Source organism: Oncorhynchus clarkii, chromosome 18, assembly GCF_045791955.1.
Source record: "Oncorhynchus clarkii lewisi isolate Uvic-CL-2024 chromosome 18, UVic_Ocla_1.0, whole genome shotgun sequence".
In the NCBI taxonomy this organism is placed as follows: domain Eukaryota; kingdom Metazoa; phylum Chordata; class Actinopteri; order Salmoniformes; family Salmonidae; genus Oncorhynchus; species Oncorhynchus clarkii.
In genome coordinates, this window is record NC_092164.1 from 31746307 (window position 1) to 31760393 (window position 14087).

At 45.1% G+C, this 14087-nt stretch overlaps 1 protein-coding gene across 2 annotated transcripts in view; it reads left to right on the plus strand.

Annotated features, from left to right (window-relative positions):
* The window catches only part of LOC139373332 (RNA-binding motif, single-stranded-interacting protein 3-like), a 397992-nt gene that overhangs the window by 368263 nt on the left and 15642 nt on the right, over positions 1 to 14087 (plus strand). For both annotated transcript variants that reach the window (XM_071113733.1, XM_071113735.1), the window contains one exon: positions 10325 to 10435. In XM_071113733.1, coding sequence (XP_070969834.1) covers positions 10325 to 10435 — 111 coding nt within the window. The remainder of the gene's footprint in view (positions 1 to 10324; positions 10436 to 14087) is intronic.

The window sequence follows — 14087 nt, forward strand, 5'->3', positions numbered from 1 at the left end:
GTTGCAGGGTTTGCACTTTTGGGACGACTCTATTCAACCATTATGCACAGCGAGTTTACACGATGCCAGATAGAGTATTTGAAAGGATATTGAATAGTAGTTGAACCCAGGTAGGCATCGAGTGTGCTACTGTCTGTGGCAGTTTGGAATTTTGAAGGTGTTAAATCACAAGTGAGAAGTGAACGTGTTCTTTGAGAAATAGTTTGCTGGCTGCTGCTACACTGCTGTCTTTTTGTTTATCTCACTAGATTGAGTTTGACAACCATAGCCAGACTGTGCCTGAGTGCTATACCCCTCAGCAGAGTGCTTCTTCAGGAGATGGAGAGAGAGAGGAAAAAAATGAAAAGACAACAGTTTGCAGAAATTTGTGTATCCTCGTTGCTTAAAGCGAAAACTTCAAAAGAAAACGACAGCTTGTTTTCAATTGCCGTTAAAAAAACGAATGAGGCTTCAACTCGCTTCTCTCTCGCTCTCTCCATTTATCTTTCCCTGTATCATTCTCTCTCACACTGTCTCCTCATCTTTCTCTTCTCCAACTCCTCTCTCACTCCATCTCCGCTCTCTCTCTCTCTCTCTCTCTCTCTCTCCATTTATCTTTCCTTGTATCATTCTCTCACACTGTCTCCTCATCTTTCTCTTCTCCAACTCCTCTCTCACTCCATCTCCTCTCTCTCTCTCTTCATCTTTCCCACTCTCACCTGCCCCTTCCAGTACTGATGTTCTTTGAAGCTGTGGTGTGGTGTAGATGTGCCAGCTGGGAGGGTGGTGTTGCCAGCAATACTTGGGCTGTGAGCTAAAGCCAGCAGTAGATCAGTAGACCTGGGATAGTTGAGTGGGCTAGAACCATAGCCAGTTTTACGTGGCCCCTTCTCCGGCAAACCCACACATTAAGATGCAAACACACACACTCCACAGTGCTAAACAACTGCAGCAGATAAACTAGCCATACACAATATTGTTGTTTTTTCCTGGTGACTGATGTGGTCACTACATTATGCTGGTTTGATATGTATTTCATGTGTGTGCAAGTTGCAGCATATTCACTGAGTTCCTCTGCATCGTACCATGGTCTTTCTTGCAGCGACTTTAGATAGAATCCTAATTATCTCCCTTCATGGGAAGCACTGAATCGTCCCACTGTACGATGCACTTTGGTTCAGCAGGAGAACATTATGTTCTGAATTTGATTAGTAGACAGAATTTGAGCCGGGGCTTCGGTTCGGTCTCAGGCTGTCCTTGAGCTGCTCTCAGTACGTGCGCGTAAAATGGCTCTGCTGATTTTCCCTTCTGTCAGAAAACAACTGCAACTCACGTGTCTCTGCCAGCAAATATGGTTACAGAGGGTCTGTTCTGTGTTCTAGACCGTTGGTTTGGTCAGTAGGAGATGTATTGGTGCAGCCTGGGTGCCAGTCTGTTCTGTGTTCTAGACCGTTGGTTTGGTCAGTAGGAGATGTATTGGTGTAGCCTGGGTGCCAGTCTGTTCTGTGTTCTAGATCGTTGGTTTGGTCAGTAGGAGATGTATTGGTGTAGCCTGGGTGCCAGTCTGTTCTGTGTTCTAGACCGTTGATTTGGTCAGTAGGAGATGTATTGGTGTAGCCTGGGTGCCAGTCTGTTCTGTGTTCTAGACCGTTGGTTTGGTCAGTAGGAGATGTATTGGTGTAGCCTGGGTGCCAGTCTGTTCTGTGTTCTAGACCGTTGGTTTGGTCAGTAGGAGATGTATTGGTGTAGCCTGGGTGCCAGTCTGTTCTGTGTTCTAGACCGTTGATTTGGTCAGTAGGAGATGTATTGGTGTAGCCTGGGTGCCAGTCTGTTCTGTGTTCTAGACCGTTGGTTTGGTCAGTAGGAGATGTATTGGTGTAGCCTGGGTGCCTTTCTGTTTCTGCTCTCTTGCCAACTCTTTATGGAACTGTCATGCAAAACATTTGGCTTGACAATGACAATGGTGTGTAGGTAGAAGCACAAACAGATCTGGGACCAGGTTAGTATTGATGTTATTAGTGATATTGATAGTGATGAAAAGCACAAACAGATCTGGGACCAGGTTAGTATTGATGTTATTAGTGATATTGATAGTGATGTTTTACTGGCTTGTAGTGTTATAGCGGTATTGAATGCAGCATGTTTGTCAGAGTTGCTTACAATACATTTCAATTTGTTTCTACAAGCACAATTTGGAGAAATGTATTCATTGCCTCGATAAAACAGCAATTCCAGCGTTTTCCTCTGACTCTGATACAGATCCTGGCCTCAGCTTTGATTGTTACTCTTTCTGATGAGTTTATTCATTCTCTAAGTCAGTCAGAGGACAGTTGATAAATCATTAGCCCATCCCTGGAGACTAGACCTCCCATGAAGAAAAGTCAAATACCAGAGCCCCATGTCCCGTCTATCTCCTCCTGAGACACAGACCGCTCACACACACACACACACACTCTCTGTCCCACAACGATTCCACGGCCGCTTCAGGGAACGCCGTGCCGGCGTTTGTTTTGGTGCCCCGTTACCACGGCAACCACAAGCCATCCCTGACCTTGTAATTCACCACGCCAGAGTTTCCAGGCACTCACACGGGACAGTGAGACCGTTGACAGACATGTCGTAACCGTGCCGTGTAACGGTCAAGGTGGCTGCAGCCAACGCACATCTGGGGCGGTGAAGCAGTCTCACCAGAGCATATCACAGCCACAGGGTCGGCCTAATCGGCTTAACTGGATTTCTTGTTGATTTGCGCGGTCACCGATGTGTACCCTCACATATCAGTTAGTCTGATACTCCCCCGCTTGCTGTAGTATATTTTGTGACGATGTTTTAGAAATGCTCAAAGTCTCTACGTTCGTCTCAGAATGTCTTGGTGTGTCCCTTTTTTCTTTCTTTGGTTTCTGTTTGTTCAATCTTGGTGATAGGGGCTCTCTAGGTATAGTCAAAGTGTACATTGTGGTGTTTCGGGTAGGCTATCAGGTAGTCTGTACCTCAGACTTGTATCTTAGCCTTTGCCACGTGGCTGCTGCAAAGAGAGGGCAGCCCTGTCTGTCTGATAGCCCTAGGTGGGATTTGTGCTGTGGATTAGTGAAATACACTCCACAATCCAGCCTCTCTTCTTAGGGTTTACGAGCCTGGAAAGGAGCCCGCGAGGCCCTGGAACCTGGTGCCGCCATGGCAGGCAGCACACAAAGACTATCTGAACTAGCATTTTCTGCTCACCACACACACACACACACACACACACACACACACACACACACACACACACACACACACACACACACACACACTAGCACTGAATGACTTATGCAATACCAGTAGCCTAACCTGTTTTTCCTCTGCAGGTGCTTTGGTGGCAGTGCACAATACCTACAGTATGCCCTGAAGGTGGGCAATCCTGCTATTAGGGGCCCCGGGGCCTCTACAGTTACCTAGCTCAATCATGAGTTAGTCTGTAAAGGCTGCTTCACAACAGAGTGAGGGCTTTACAGCTCATCTAACAACCTTGATGTCTGACATCTCTCCTCTCTAGATGAGGATCAATGCCATCTTTAACTAGCTGCACTTTATCCTCTTCTCCTGTTAGCAGCTCACACACGCACACACACACACACACACACACACACACTCAGTATGACACACTCAGTATGACACACACACACACACACACACTCAGTATGACATACACACACACACACTCAGTATGACACACACACACACACACACACTCAGTATGACACACACACATACACACTCAGTATGACATACACACACACACACTCAGTATGACATACACACACACACACTCAGTATGACACACACACACACACACACTCAGTATGACATACACACGCTGACACAAACATTAATTGAATATAGATCCAAAAACACATTCTCATACATATAAGATTCTCATGAATATATACAATCTAGTATATCTTTCTTAAACGCACGCACACACTCACACAGAGACAGACAGACACACTCCTATACACACACACTCTCGCAAACACAGAAAATCGAAATCACAAATCGGCTTAACACGTCTGTGAATTAAGCCCTTCCGTTACTCTCTGTTTCCTATTTTAAAAGCATTGTCAGTCGCTGAATTGGTTACAGGTACCCTTAGCTCTGTCCTGTCTCTCCCTCAATCCATCTCTCGCCCCCTTTTCTCAGTGTCCCCACATCCATCTAACTCCTCTATTCATCTAACTCCTCTATCTATCACTACTCTCTCTCACTCTCTGTCTCTGTCTCTCTCTCTCTCGCTCTCTATCTCTGTCTCTCTCTCTGTCTCTCTCTCTCTCTCTGTGTATCTCTCTCTGTCTCTCTCTCTGTCTCTCTCTCTCTGTATCTCTCTCTGTCTCTCTCTCTCTCTGTATCTCTCTCTGTCTCTCTCTCTCTCTGTCTCTCTCTCTCTCTGTCCATCTCTTTCTCTGTCTCTCTCTGTCTCTCTATCTGTCTATCTCTCTCTCTCTATCTGTCTCTCTCTCTATTTATCTGTCTCTGTCTCTCCCTCCCCTTCTCTGTCTCTCTCTGTCTCTCTCTCTGTCTATCTGTCTCTCTTCTCCCCCCTCTCCCAATCTCTCTCTATCTGTCTCTCTCTCTCTCTGTCTGTCTCTATCTGTCTCTATCTCTATCTGTCTCTGTCTGTCTCTGTCTCTCTATTTATCTGTCTCTGTCTCTCCCTCCCCTTCTCTGTCTCTCTCTGTCTCTCTCTCTGTCTATCTGTCTCTCTTCTCCCCCTCTCCCAATCTCTCTGTCTCTCTCACTCTCTGTCTCTCTCTCCCTCTCTATCTGTCCCCGTCTCTGTCTCTCTATCTGTCTCTCCCTCTCACTCTCTCTATCTGTCTCTCTCTCTGTCTCTCTCTCTGTCTCTTCCCCCCCTCTCCCAATCTCACACTCTCTCAATTCAATTCAATTCAATGGCTTTATTGGCATGGGAAACATGTGTTAACATTGCCAAAGCAAGTGAGGTAGATAATATATAAAGTGAATATATAAAGTGAAATAAACAATACAAATTAACAGTAAACACTACACATACAGAAGTTTCAAAACAATAAAGACATTACAAATGTCATATTATATATATATACAGTGTTTTAACAATGTACAAATGGTAAAGGACACAAGATAAAATAAATAAGCATAGATATGGGTTGTATTTACAATGGTGTGTGTTCTTCACTGGTTGCCCTTTTCTCGTGGTAACAGGTCACAAATCTTGCTGCTGTGATGGCACACTGTGGAATTTCACCCAGTAGATATGGGAGTTTTTCAAAATTGGATTTGTTTTCAAATTCTTTGTGGATCTCTGTAATCTGAGGGAAATATGTCTCTCTAATATGGTCATACATTGGGCAAGAGGTTAGGAAGTGCAGCTCAGTTTCCACCTCATTTTGTGGGCAGTGAGCACATAGCCTGTCTTCTCTCTCACTCTCTATCTGTCTCTCTATCTGTCTCTCTCTCTGTCTCTTCCCCCCTCTCCCAATCTCACACTCTCTCTCTCACTATCTGTCTCTCTCTGTCTCTCCCCCCTCTCCCAATCTCACTCTCCCAATCTCACTCTCTCTCTCACTCACTCTCTCTATCTGTCTCTCTCTCTGTCTCTCTTCCCCCTCTCCCAATCTCACTCTCCCAATCTCACTATCTCTCACTCTCTCTGTCTCTGTCTCTCTCTCTCTCTCTTCCCCCTCTCCCAATCTCACTCCCAATCTCTCTCTCTCTCTCTCCCAATCTCACTCTCTCTCTCTGTCTCTCTGTCTCTGTCTCTGTCTCTCTACCCCCCTCTCCCAATCTCTCTCTCCTCTCCTCCTGTCACCCTCTTTCCCATTACCCTACACTGCCCACCCCCCTCCTCTCTCCAGCCCGCCCTCGTTATTTCTTGTTGAGATGAAACTCCTGAAGGGAGAAAGATAGGTGAGATAGAAAAGAGATAGAAAGGGAAAATGAAAGAAACAGAAAGAGAGAGAAAAGCAAGAGGAGAGAGAGCGAGAGAGTGATGGAAGAGAGCGAGAGAGTGATGGAAGAGAGCCAGAGGAAGCAAGAAATAGAGAGAGGGATAGGTGCATGTTTTTACAGAAAGATAGATTTAGGGTTGTATAAACTTGGATTTTTTTACAAGGATATATACATGATAATACCCTCCACAACATAACCTTCACTCCAAATCAAAACTCCAAACCTACATCCTGATTTTGGACAAAATGACCTGGAAGGATTCTTACTGTTCAGTCTGAAGCTACCTCGAAAGCCTAGAATGAAAAGAGCATTACAATAATCTCTAGATATTTAACTTCATAAAGAACCCGGCTGCAACATTAATTAGCACTGAAGAGAGAAGTGAGCGGTATTGAAGCCCCTGAGCCCAACAATGGCAGCAGAGTTCCTCTCCCACCGAAATGCAGAGCCCTCTTTGGCCCCCTGCTCTTCCCTCTGTGCAGAGGTCACCACAGTACCAGACAAGGCACGGAAAGAGTACAAAGAGAAGCTCCTCATGGACAATCCAAAGACACTTTTTGTTGACTGCTACAAAAAAGCCACAAAGGTAAGCAACCTAATCTTCCACACAGACCTTCCCTGGGCATGGCACACGGCTATTAGAGCACTCTACCCCTCTTTTAAGAGAGAGGGTACAGGCGGAGGGTGGAAAATCAGAATAGTGTAAAACGAGGACCCTGAGACTGAGACACCTTCTGTCAACCTGTACAACAACGGAACAGTGGTGGAGGAGGGCAACTTCATACATTTCCAAAAGGACTTCCACAGAATCAAGGAGAGAGCACGGCAGGAGAAGCTTTCTCTTGGTGACGACTCCCCCACCCCGAGTGAGTCTGATCACACCTCCTCAAGCTGTCCTGAAGACGAGGATAGTCACCCTCCCAGCACATACCCAGGTCCAACAACTGCTCTGCTCCTGCATCATTGAGAGGGATAAATTCACAGAGCTGGAGAGAGACATGGTGGAGCTCAGAGAGCTAGTCCACACACTCCAGACAGCACAGACACACAAAACAGACCAGCACAACCCCCCCCTGTCAGAGAGAGCTGGCTGCACCCCGGTCTGGGAGGAGAGAACTTAAGGAGGGGAGAGAGGAACACACTGTTTCTTTCAGAGCGTTCACAGTCAGCCCACTGACACCCGTATCAGATCACAGCAAAATCACAATCTACTTGAACGAAGTAATACTCAGTCAAAACCAAAGGAACTGCATACCATTAATACATGCTATAGATGGAAGGAAAGTAGTGTAGAAACCTACCAAAAAAACAATCAGGCAACAACTAATTCAATCCCTTCTAGACAACTTCCTAGACAAAACATTTCACTGTAATAGGTGTAGACTTGGCAGAAAACCTGAACAGGTAGAAAACCTGAACAGTATATTTGACCTCTCAGCTCATCAAATCTAAAAATGTAAAGCAGACAACTTAAGAAAATTAACAACAATGCAAAATATGATTTGATGAAGAATGCAAAAACCTAAGAAAGAAACTGAGTAACCTATCCAACCAAAAACATAGAGACACAGAAAACCTGAGCCTGCGCCTTCACTATGGTGAATCACTAAAACAATAGAGAAATACACAACGGAAAAGGGAGGAACAGCACGTCAGAAATCAGAAACCCAAAAGGGCCAGTGGTGTTGATGGTATCCTAAATTAAATTATAAAATATACAGACCACAAATTACAATTGCCTGAACTTTTTAACAGTATCCTCAACCCTGGCATCTTCCCCAATATTTGGAATCTAAGACTGATCACCCCAATCCACAAAAGTGGAGACTAACTACTGTGGGATATGGGTGAACAGTAACCTTGGGAAAATCCTCTGCATTATCATTAACAGCAGACTCGTACATTTCCTCAGTGAAAACAATGTACTGAGAAAATGTCACATTTTTACCAAATTACAGTACGACAGACCACGTATTCACCCTGCACACCCTGATTGACAAACAGACGAACCAAAACAAAGCCAAAGTCATCTCATTCTTTGTTGATTTCAAAAAAGCTTTTGACTCAATTTGGCATGAGGGTCTGCTATACACATTGATGGAAAGCATTATAAAATGTACACAAACAACAAGTGTGCAGTTAAAATTGGCAAAAAACAAACACATTTCTTTCCACATGGCCGTGGGGTAAGACAGGGACGCAGCTTGAGCCCCACCCTCTTCAACATATATATCAACGAATTGGCACGGGCACTAGAACAGTCTGCAGCATCCGGCCTCACCCTACTAGAATCTGAAGTCAAATGTCTACTTTTTGCTGATGATCTGGTGCTTCTGTCCCCAACCAAGAAGGGCCTACAGCGGCACCTAGATCTTCTGCACAGATTCTGTTAGGCCTGGGCCCTGACAGTACATCTCCGCAAGACAAAAAATTATGGTGTTCCAAAACAGGTCCAGTTGACAGGACCACAAATACAAATTACATCTTGATACTGTTGCCCTCAAGCACACAAAAAACTATACATACCTTTGCCTAAACATTAGAGCCACAGGTAACTTCCAGAAAGCTGTGAACAATATGAGAGACAAGGCAAGAAGGGCTTTCTATGCCATCAAGAGGAACATAAAATTCAACATACCGATTAGGATCTGGCTAAAAATACTTCAATCAGTTATGGAACTCATTGCCCATTATGGTTGGGAGGTCACCAACCAAGAATTCACAAAATGGGACAAACACCAAATTGAGACTCTGCATGCAGAATTCTGCAAAAAATATCCTTTGTGTAGAATGTAAAACACCAAATAATGCATGCAGAGCAGATATAGGCTAATTATCAAAATCCAGAAAATATTTAAATTCTACAGCCGATTCCCAAACCTTCAATAATAAAGCCATTACCTACAGTGAGATAAATCTGGAGAAGAGTCCCTAAGCAAGCTGGTGAGCATAGCCGTGCCATTGAGAGAGGCTGCCGTAGGCTGATCTGGCTCTCAAGAGAAGACAGGCTATGTCCAGACTGCCCACAATATGAGGTGGAAACTGAGCTGCACTTCCAAACCTCCTGCCAAATGTAGGACACATATTTCCCTCAGATTACACAGACCCACAAGGAATTTGAACAAATCCAATTTTGATAAACTATCTACTGGGTGAAATACCCCAGTGTGACATCACAGCAGGACGATTTGTGACCTGTTGCCACAAGAAAAGGTCAACTAGTGAAGAACAAACACCACTGTAAATACAACCCATATTTATTTATATATTTACCCTATTTGCACATTGTTACAACGCTGTATATAGACATAATATGCATTTTGAAATGTCTCTATTCCTTTGGAAATATTGTACGTGTCATGTTTACTGTTCATTTTTTGTTTATTTCACTTTTTTTATTATCTATTTCACTTGCTTCGGACAATGTAAACATTTGTTTCCCCTGCCAGTAAAGCCCTTTGAATTGAAATGTATTGAATTGAGAGGGGAGAAACAGAGAGAAAGCTATATGCCGCACAGCACCAGTGTTCTGAACGCCAGGGAGGAGACAGCCTGAGCGATTCTGACAGGCCGTGTCTGCTCAGTTGGCTCTCCAATCGGCCCACACGGTCACCAGCAGGGTGTACACACACGCAGCACACACACACAGGAAGACAGACGCACTAGACAAATGAACGAGGGCAAGCGAGTGAAGGGGAAAGAGTCGGAGCCTAGCCGAGGAACAAGGCTTCGTTTCTGAACCCCTTACTCCAGAGGTTTGGCTGGTAGAGAAAAACGAGAAGTGACTCGTTTCGTGACAAAGCGATGAAAGAGCAGCAATGAATTCATCACATTCCCTCTGGTTCCATCCAGAGCGCTTTATGAAAAATAATCCTCGACCACTACTGATCCGCCCATTAGGGTTACACGCATCGCAGTAGCATGAGGGGAAGAGATGTGTGTTGACTCCAGACAATCAATGAAACATCCTCATATGTCGGTGTATTGACTCTCTGATGCTCTGCTGCTCCAATGCTCAACAACCCACTGATGCATAAAATGCTACTTTATTCTTCGCCACCCATTGGCACCAATGAATTAACATGACCTCTATTCTCTCTCCTCTCCACTTTCTCCTCTCCACTTTCTCCTCTCCCCTCTCTCCTCTCTCCTATCCCCTCTCCCCTTTCTCCTCTCCCCTCTCCCTCCTCTCTCCTATCCCCTCTCTCCTCTCCCCTTTCTCCTCTCCCCTCACTCCTCTCTCCTCTCCCCTCTCCCCTCACTCCTCTCTCCTCTCTCCTCTCTCCTCCTCTCTCCTATCCCCTCACTCCTATCCCCTCACTCCTCTCCCCCCTCTCCTCTCTCTCCTCTCCCCTCTCTCCTCTCTCCTCTCCCTCAGGGTGCAGTGATCACCCCAGCCATGGACCACACCATGTCCATGCAGCCTGCCAACATGATGGGCCCGCTCTCCCAGCAGATGAACCATCTGTCCCTGGGCACTACAGGAAGTGTGAGTACTGTACCACCCATGGACCCCTCCATACTGGATCTACTGGAGCCTAATCATAAGCCTCTGAGAATGTACCGTTGTATATCCTACTCACATCATGTGCTATCACTCTGAGACTGCAGCTACTGTATCTGTAGTACCATGCCTCCTGTATCTGATATATACATAGTGTATGGTTTCTGCCTAAGCATCTTAGACAGGTGTGCATACATTTTTCATATGGGAGGCCCCAGCGGCAATCCAACCCACGACCTTTGGTTTCGGGAAGAGTCATGCTCTCCCGACTGAGTCACATAAGACCGTATCTACTAAGGTAAAATCATATTTCTATGGAGACACAGGAAAAACTCTCCGCACACTTCCAGTCAGAGGCAGTTTTGTGCATCTGACTGGAAGTTTGTGGAGACTTTTTCCTGTGTCCCCAGTTTTGCATTTTGCCTCGAACACCTTAACTAATCAGATCTGGGTGTACGGTAGATTGTGCCTCCAACACCTTAACTAATCAGCTCTGGGTGTACGGTAGATTCTGCCTCCAACACCTTAACTAATCAGATCTGGGTGTACGGTAGATTGTGCCTCCAACACCTTAACTAATCAGCTCTGGGTGTACGGTAGATTGTGCCTCCAACACCTTAACTAATCAGCTCTGGGTGTACGGTAGATTGTGCCTCCAACACCTTAACTAATCAGCTCTGGGTGTACGGTAGATTCTGCCTCCAACACCTTAACTAATCAGATCTGGGTGTACGGTAGATTGTGCCTCCAACACCTTAACTAATCAGCTCTGGGTGTACGGTAGATTCTGCCTCCAACACCTTAACTAATCAGATCAGGGTGTACGGTAGATTCTGCCTAAAATCATATTTCTCTGAAAGCCTACATCTACTCAAGGAAAAAAAGTATATTTTACGGACTGTATCCGGAGCACAGCCATATCTTTTAATTGACTCCAGCCACATAGTATCACTGTCAAATCTGTACTGAACAGTATCAGTACCAGATATGGTTCACTGTCAGGGTCCTTGTCAAATAGTACAGGATTCTATGGTCAATACAGTATCTACAGCAGAGAATTACATTCCTTCTGCATATATCCCTCTCCACATCCACGATGGTAATACTGTGTGTGAAAAGCAAGATGTTTGAATAGCATATCTCCTTTATACAGTACCCTAAAGTTGAACACATTTCCTGGTGACTAGAACAACAGGCCTCTATGTGAAGACCAGGCGATATTATGACGCCTCTAACCCACTAAATCACACATCAACCATATCACTCAATCCAGATTCCTGCAAACCCCCCCCCAAAAAGGAACTCCCCCTCGTGTCAGGATCAAGCCGATTTAGAGGTGTCGCACACTATCCAGTCTCCCATTTCCTGCTCTAACACTATGGCTCCAGAGGCAGTGGGGGCTTAGTTTGCTCCAGCACTGTGTCTTGGGTGGAATGTGGGATTGAAACAGTGCTGTATTGTACAGTTACCGCCGGCCCCATGTGTTTCCAGGTGAGCTGTCAGCGACTGCGACGCCATGTTGGCTCTGGGATGAAAGAATGTCTCTAATCTCTCCCAGCTGTGCTAACACGCAGGATTAGAGCGGGTTAATCTGCGTTGATGGGTTTTGATGTGTGATGAAGGGGGGAAAAGTATGAAGTATTAATAAAAAACTCCTTTCTGCCCTAGTACAGCCCTGAGGCGCTGTACTGTATGTAGACTATGTGTGCTCCATATTGCATGCAATGTCCTAATAATCTACGAGAAAGAAGCCATGTGTCCTCTTATTATGTGGTCTGGAGCCAGATGTGAAAGCCCCTTTATGGTTACTTCGTAGGAGAAACCTGTGGAAATAGGTTTCAGTGGGATCTTGCGATCGCCTATATAACTAGGTATGTTTACGTTCTTTAAGATGGAGTGTTTACACATGGTACGCTGTTTCACGTCATGCCGTTCAGCCTGCTCTGTCTTACGAAAGGCTCAGTTTCAGCACCTGCCATTCGGCAGTGTCTGTCCTCAGAGTCAACATCTAAAATGGCCACCACACCTCAGAATACTTTTTGGCTGTTCCCGTTGTCCCTGTGGCTACATGGCTGGGTTTTTTTTTTTCTTTTCTTTTTTTTTCTCTCCCAAAGGAAATAACGGAATGTTCCCGTTCTGCCCCAGCAACGGCGATCGTAGGCTTCCGAGAATACAGCCGTGTTTTTACGGTAAAGAATGTGTATAGGAATGTCGGCCCCCGTTAAACGGTGGTGAAGAAAGTTCCTCGTTGCGAAAACACAGAGCTGGTTTTGAAGGTCAACTCTGTTCTACTCTGCCGTCAAAATGTGTTGGTAACATCACTCACTTTGACAATGTCATTGTCTAAATCACTGTTCTTGTTTTTCAGTTGGCATTCCTTGATAGTGTTTCACATGCATGACATTGCTACATTTCATGTACACTACTGTTCAAAAGTTTGGGGTCACTTAGAAATGTCCTTGTTTTTGAAAGAAAAGCTAATTTTTTGGTCCATTAAAATAACATCAAATTCATCTGAAATACATTGTAGACATTGTTAATGTTGTAAATGACTATTGTAGCTGGAAACGGCTGATTTTTAATGGAATATCTGCAGTCGTGGCCAAAAGTTTTAAGAATGACACAAATATTAATTTTCACAAAGTTTGCTGCTTCAGTGTCTTTAGATATTTTTGTCAGATGTTACTGTGGAATACTGAAGTATAATTACAAGCATTTAATAAGTGTCAAAGGCTTTTTATTGACAATTACATGAAGTTGATGCAAAGAGTCAATATTTGCAGTATTGACCCTTCTTTTTCAAGAACTCTGCAATTCGCCCTGGCATGCTGTCAATTAACGTCTGGGCCACATCCTGACTGATGGCAGCCCATTCTTTGTCAGAATTTGTGGGGTTTTGTTTGTCCACCTGCCTCTGAGAACTTGTGGTCAATCCTCAAATGGGATTAAGGTCTGGGGAGTTTCCTGACCATGGACCCAAAATATCGATGTTTTGTTCCCCAAGCCACTAAGTTATCCCTTTTGCCTTATGACAAGGTGCTCCATCATGCTGTAAAAGGCATTGTTCGTCACCAAACTGTTCCTGGATGGTTGAGAGGAGTTGTTCTCGGAGGATGTGTTGGTACCATTCTTTATTCATGGCTGTGTTCTTAGGCAAAATTGTGAGCGAGCCCACTCCCTTGGCTGAGAAGCAACCCCACACATTAATGGTCTCAGGATGCTTTACTGTTGGCATGAAACAGGACTGATGGTAGCGCTCACCTTGTCTTCTCCGGACAAGCTTTTTCCGGATGCCCCAAACAATCGGAAAGGGGATTCATCAGAGAAAATGACTTTACCCCAGTCCTCAGCAGTCCAATCCCTGTACCTTTTGCAGAACATCAGTCTGTTCCTGATGTTTTTCCTGGAAATAAGTGGCTTCTTTGCTGCCCTTCTTGACACCAGGCCATCCTCCAAAAGTCTTCGCCTCACTGTGCGTGCAGATACACTACCTGCCTGCTGCCATTCCTGAGCAAGCTCTGTACTGGTGGTGCCCCGATCCCGCAGCTGAATCAACTTTGGGAGACGGTCCTGGCGCTTGCTGGACTTTCTTGGGCGCCCTGAAGCCTTCTTCACAACAATTGAACCGCTCTCCTTG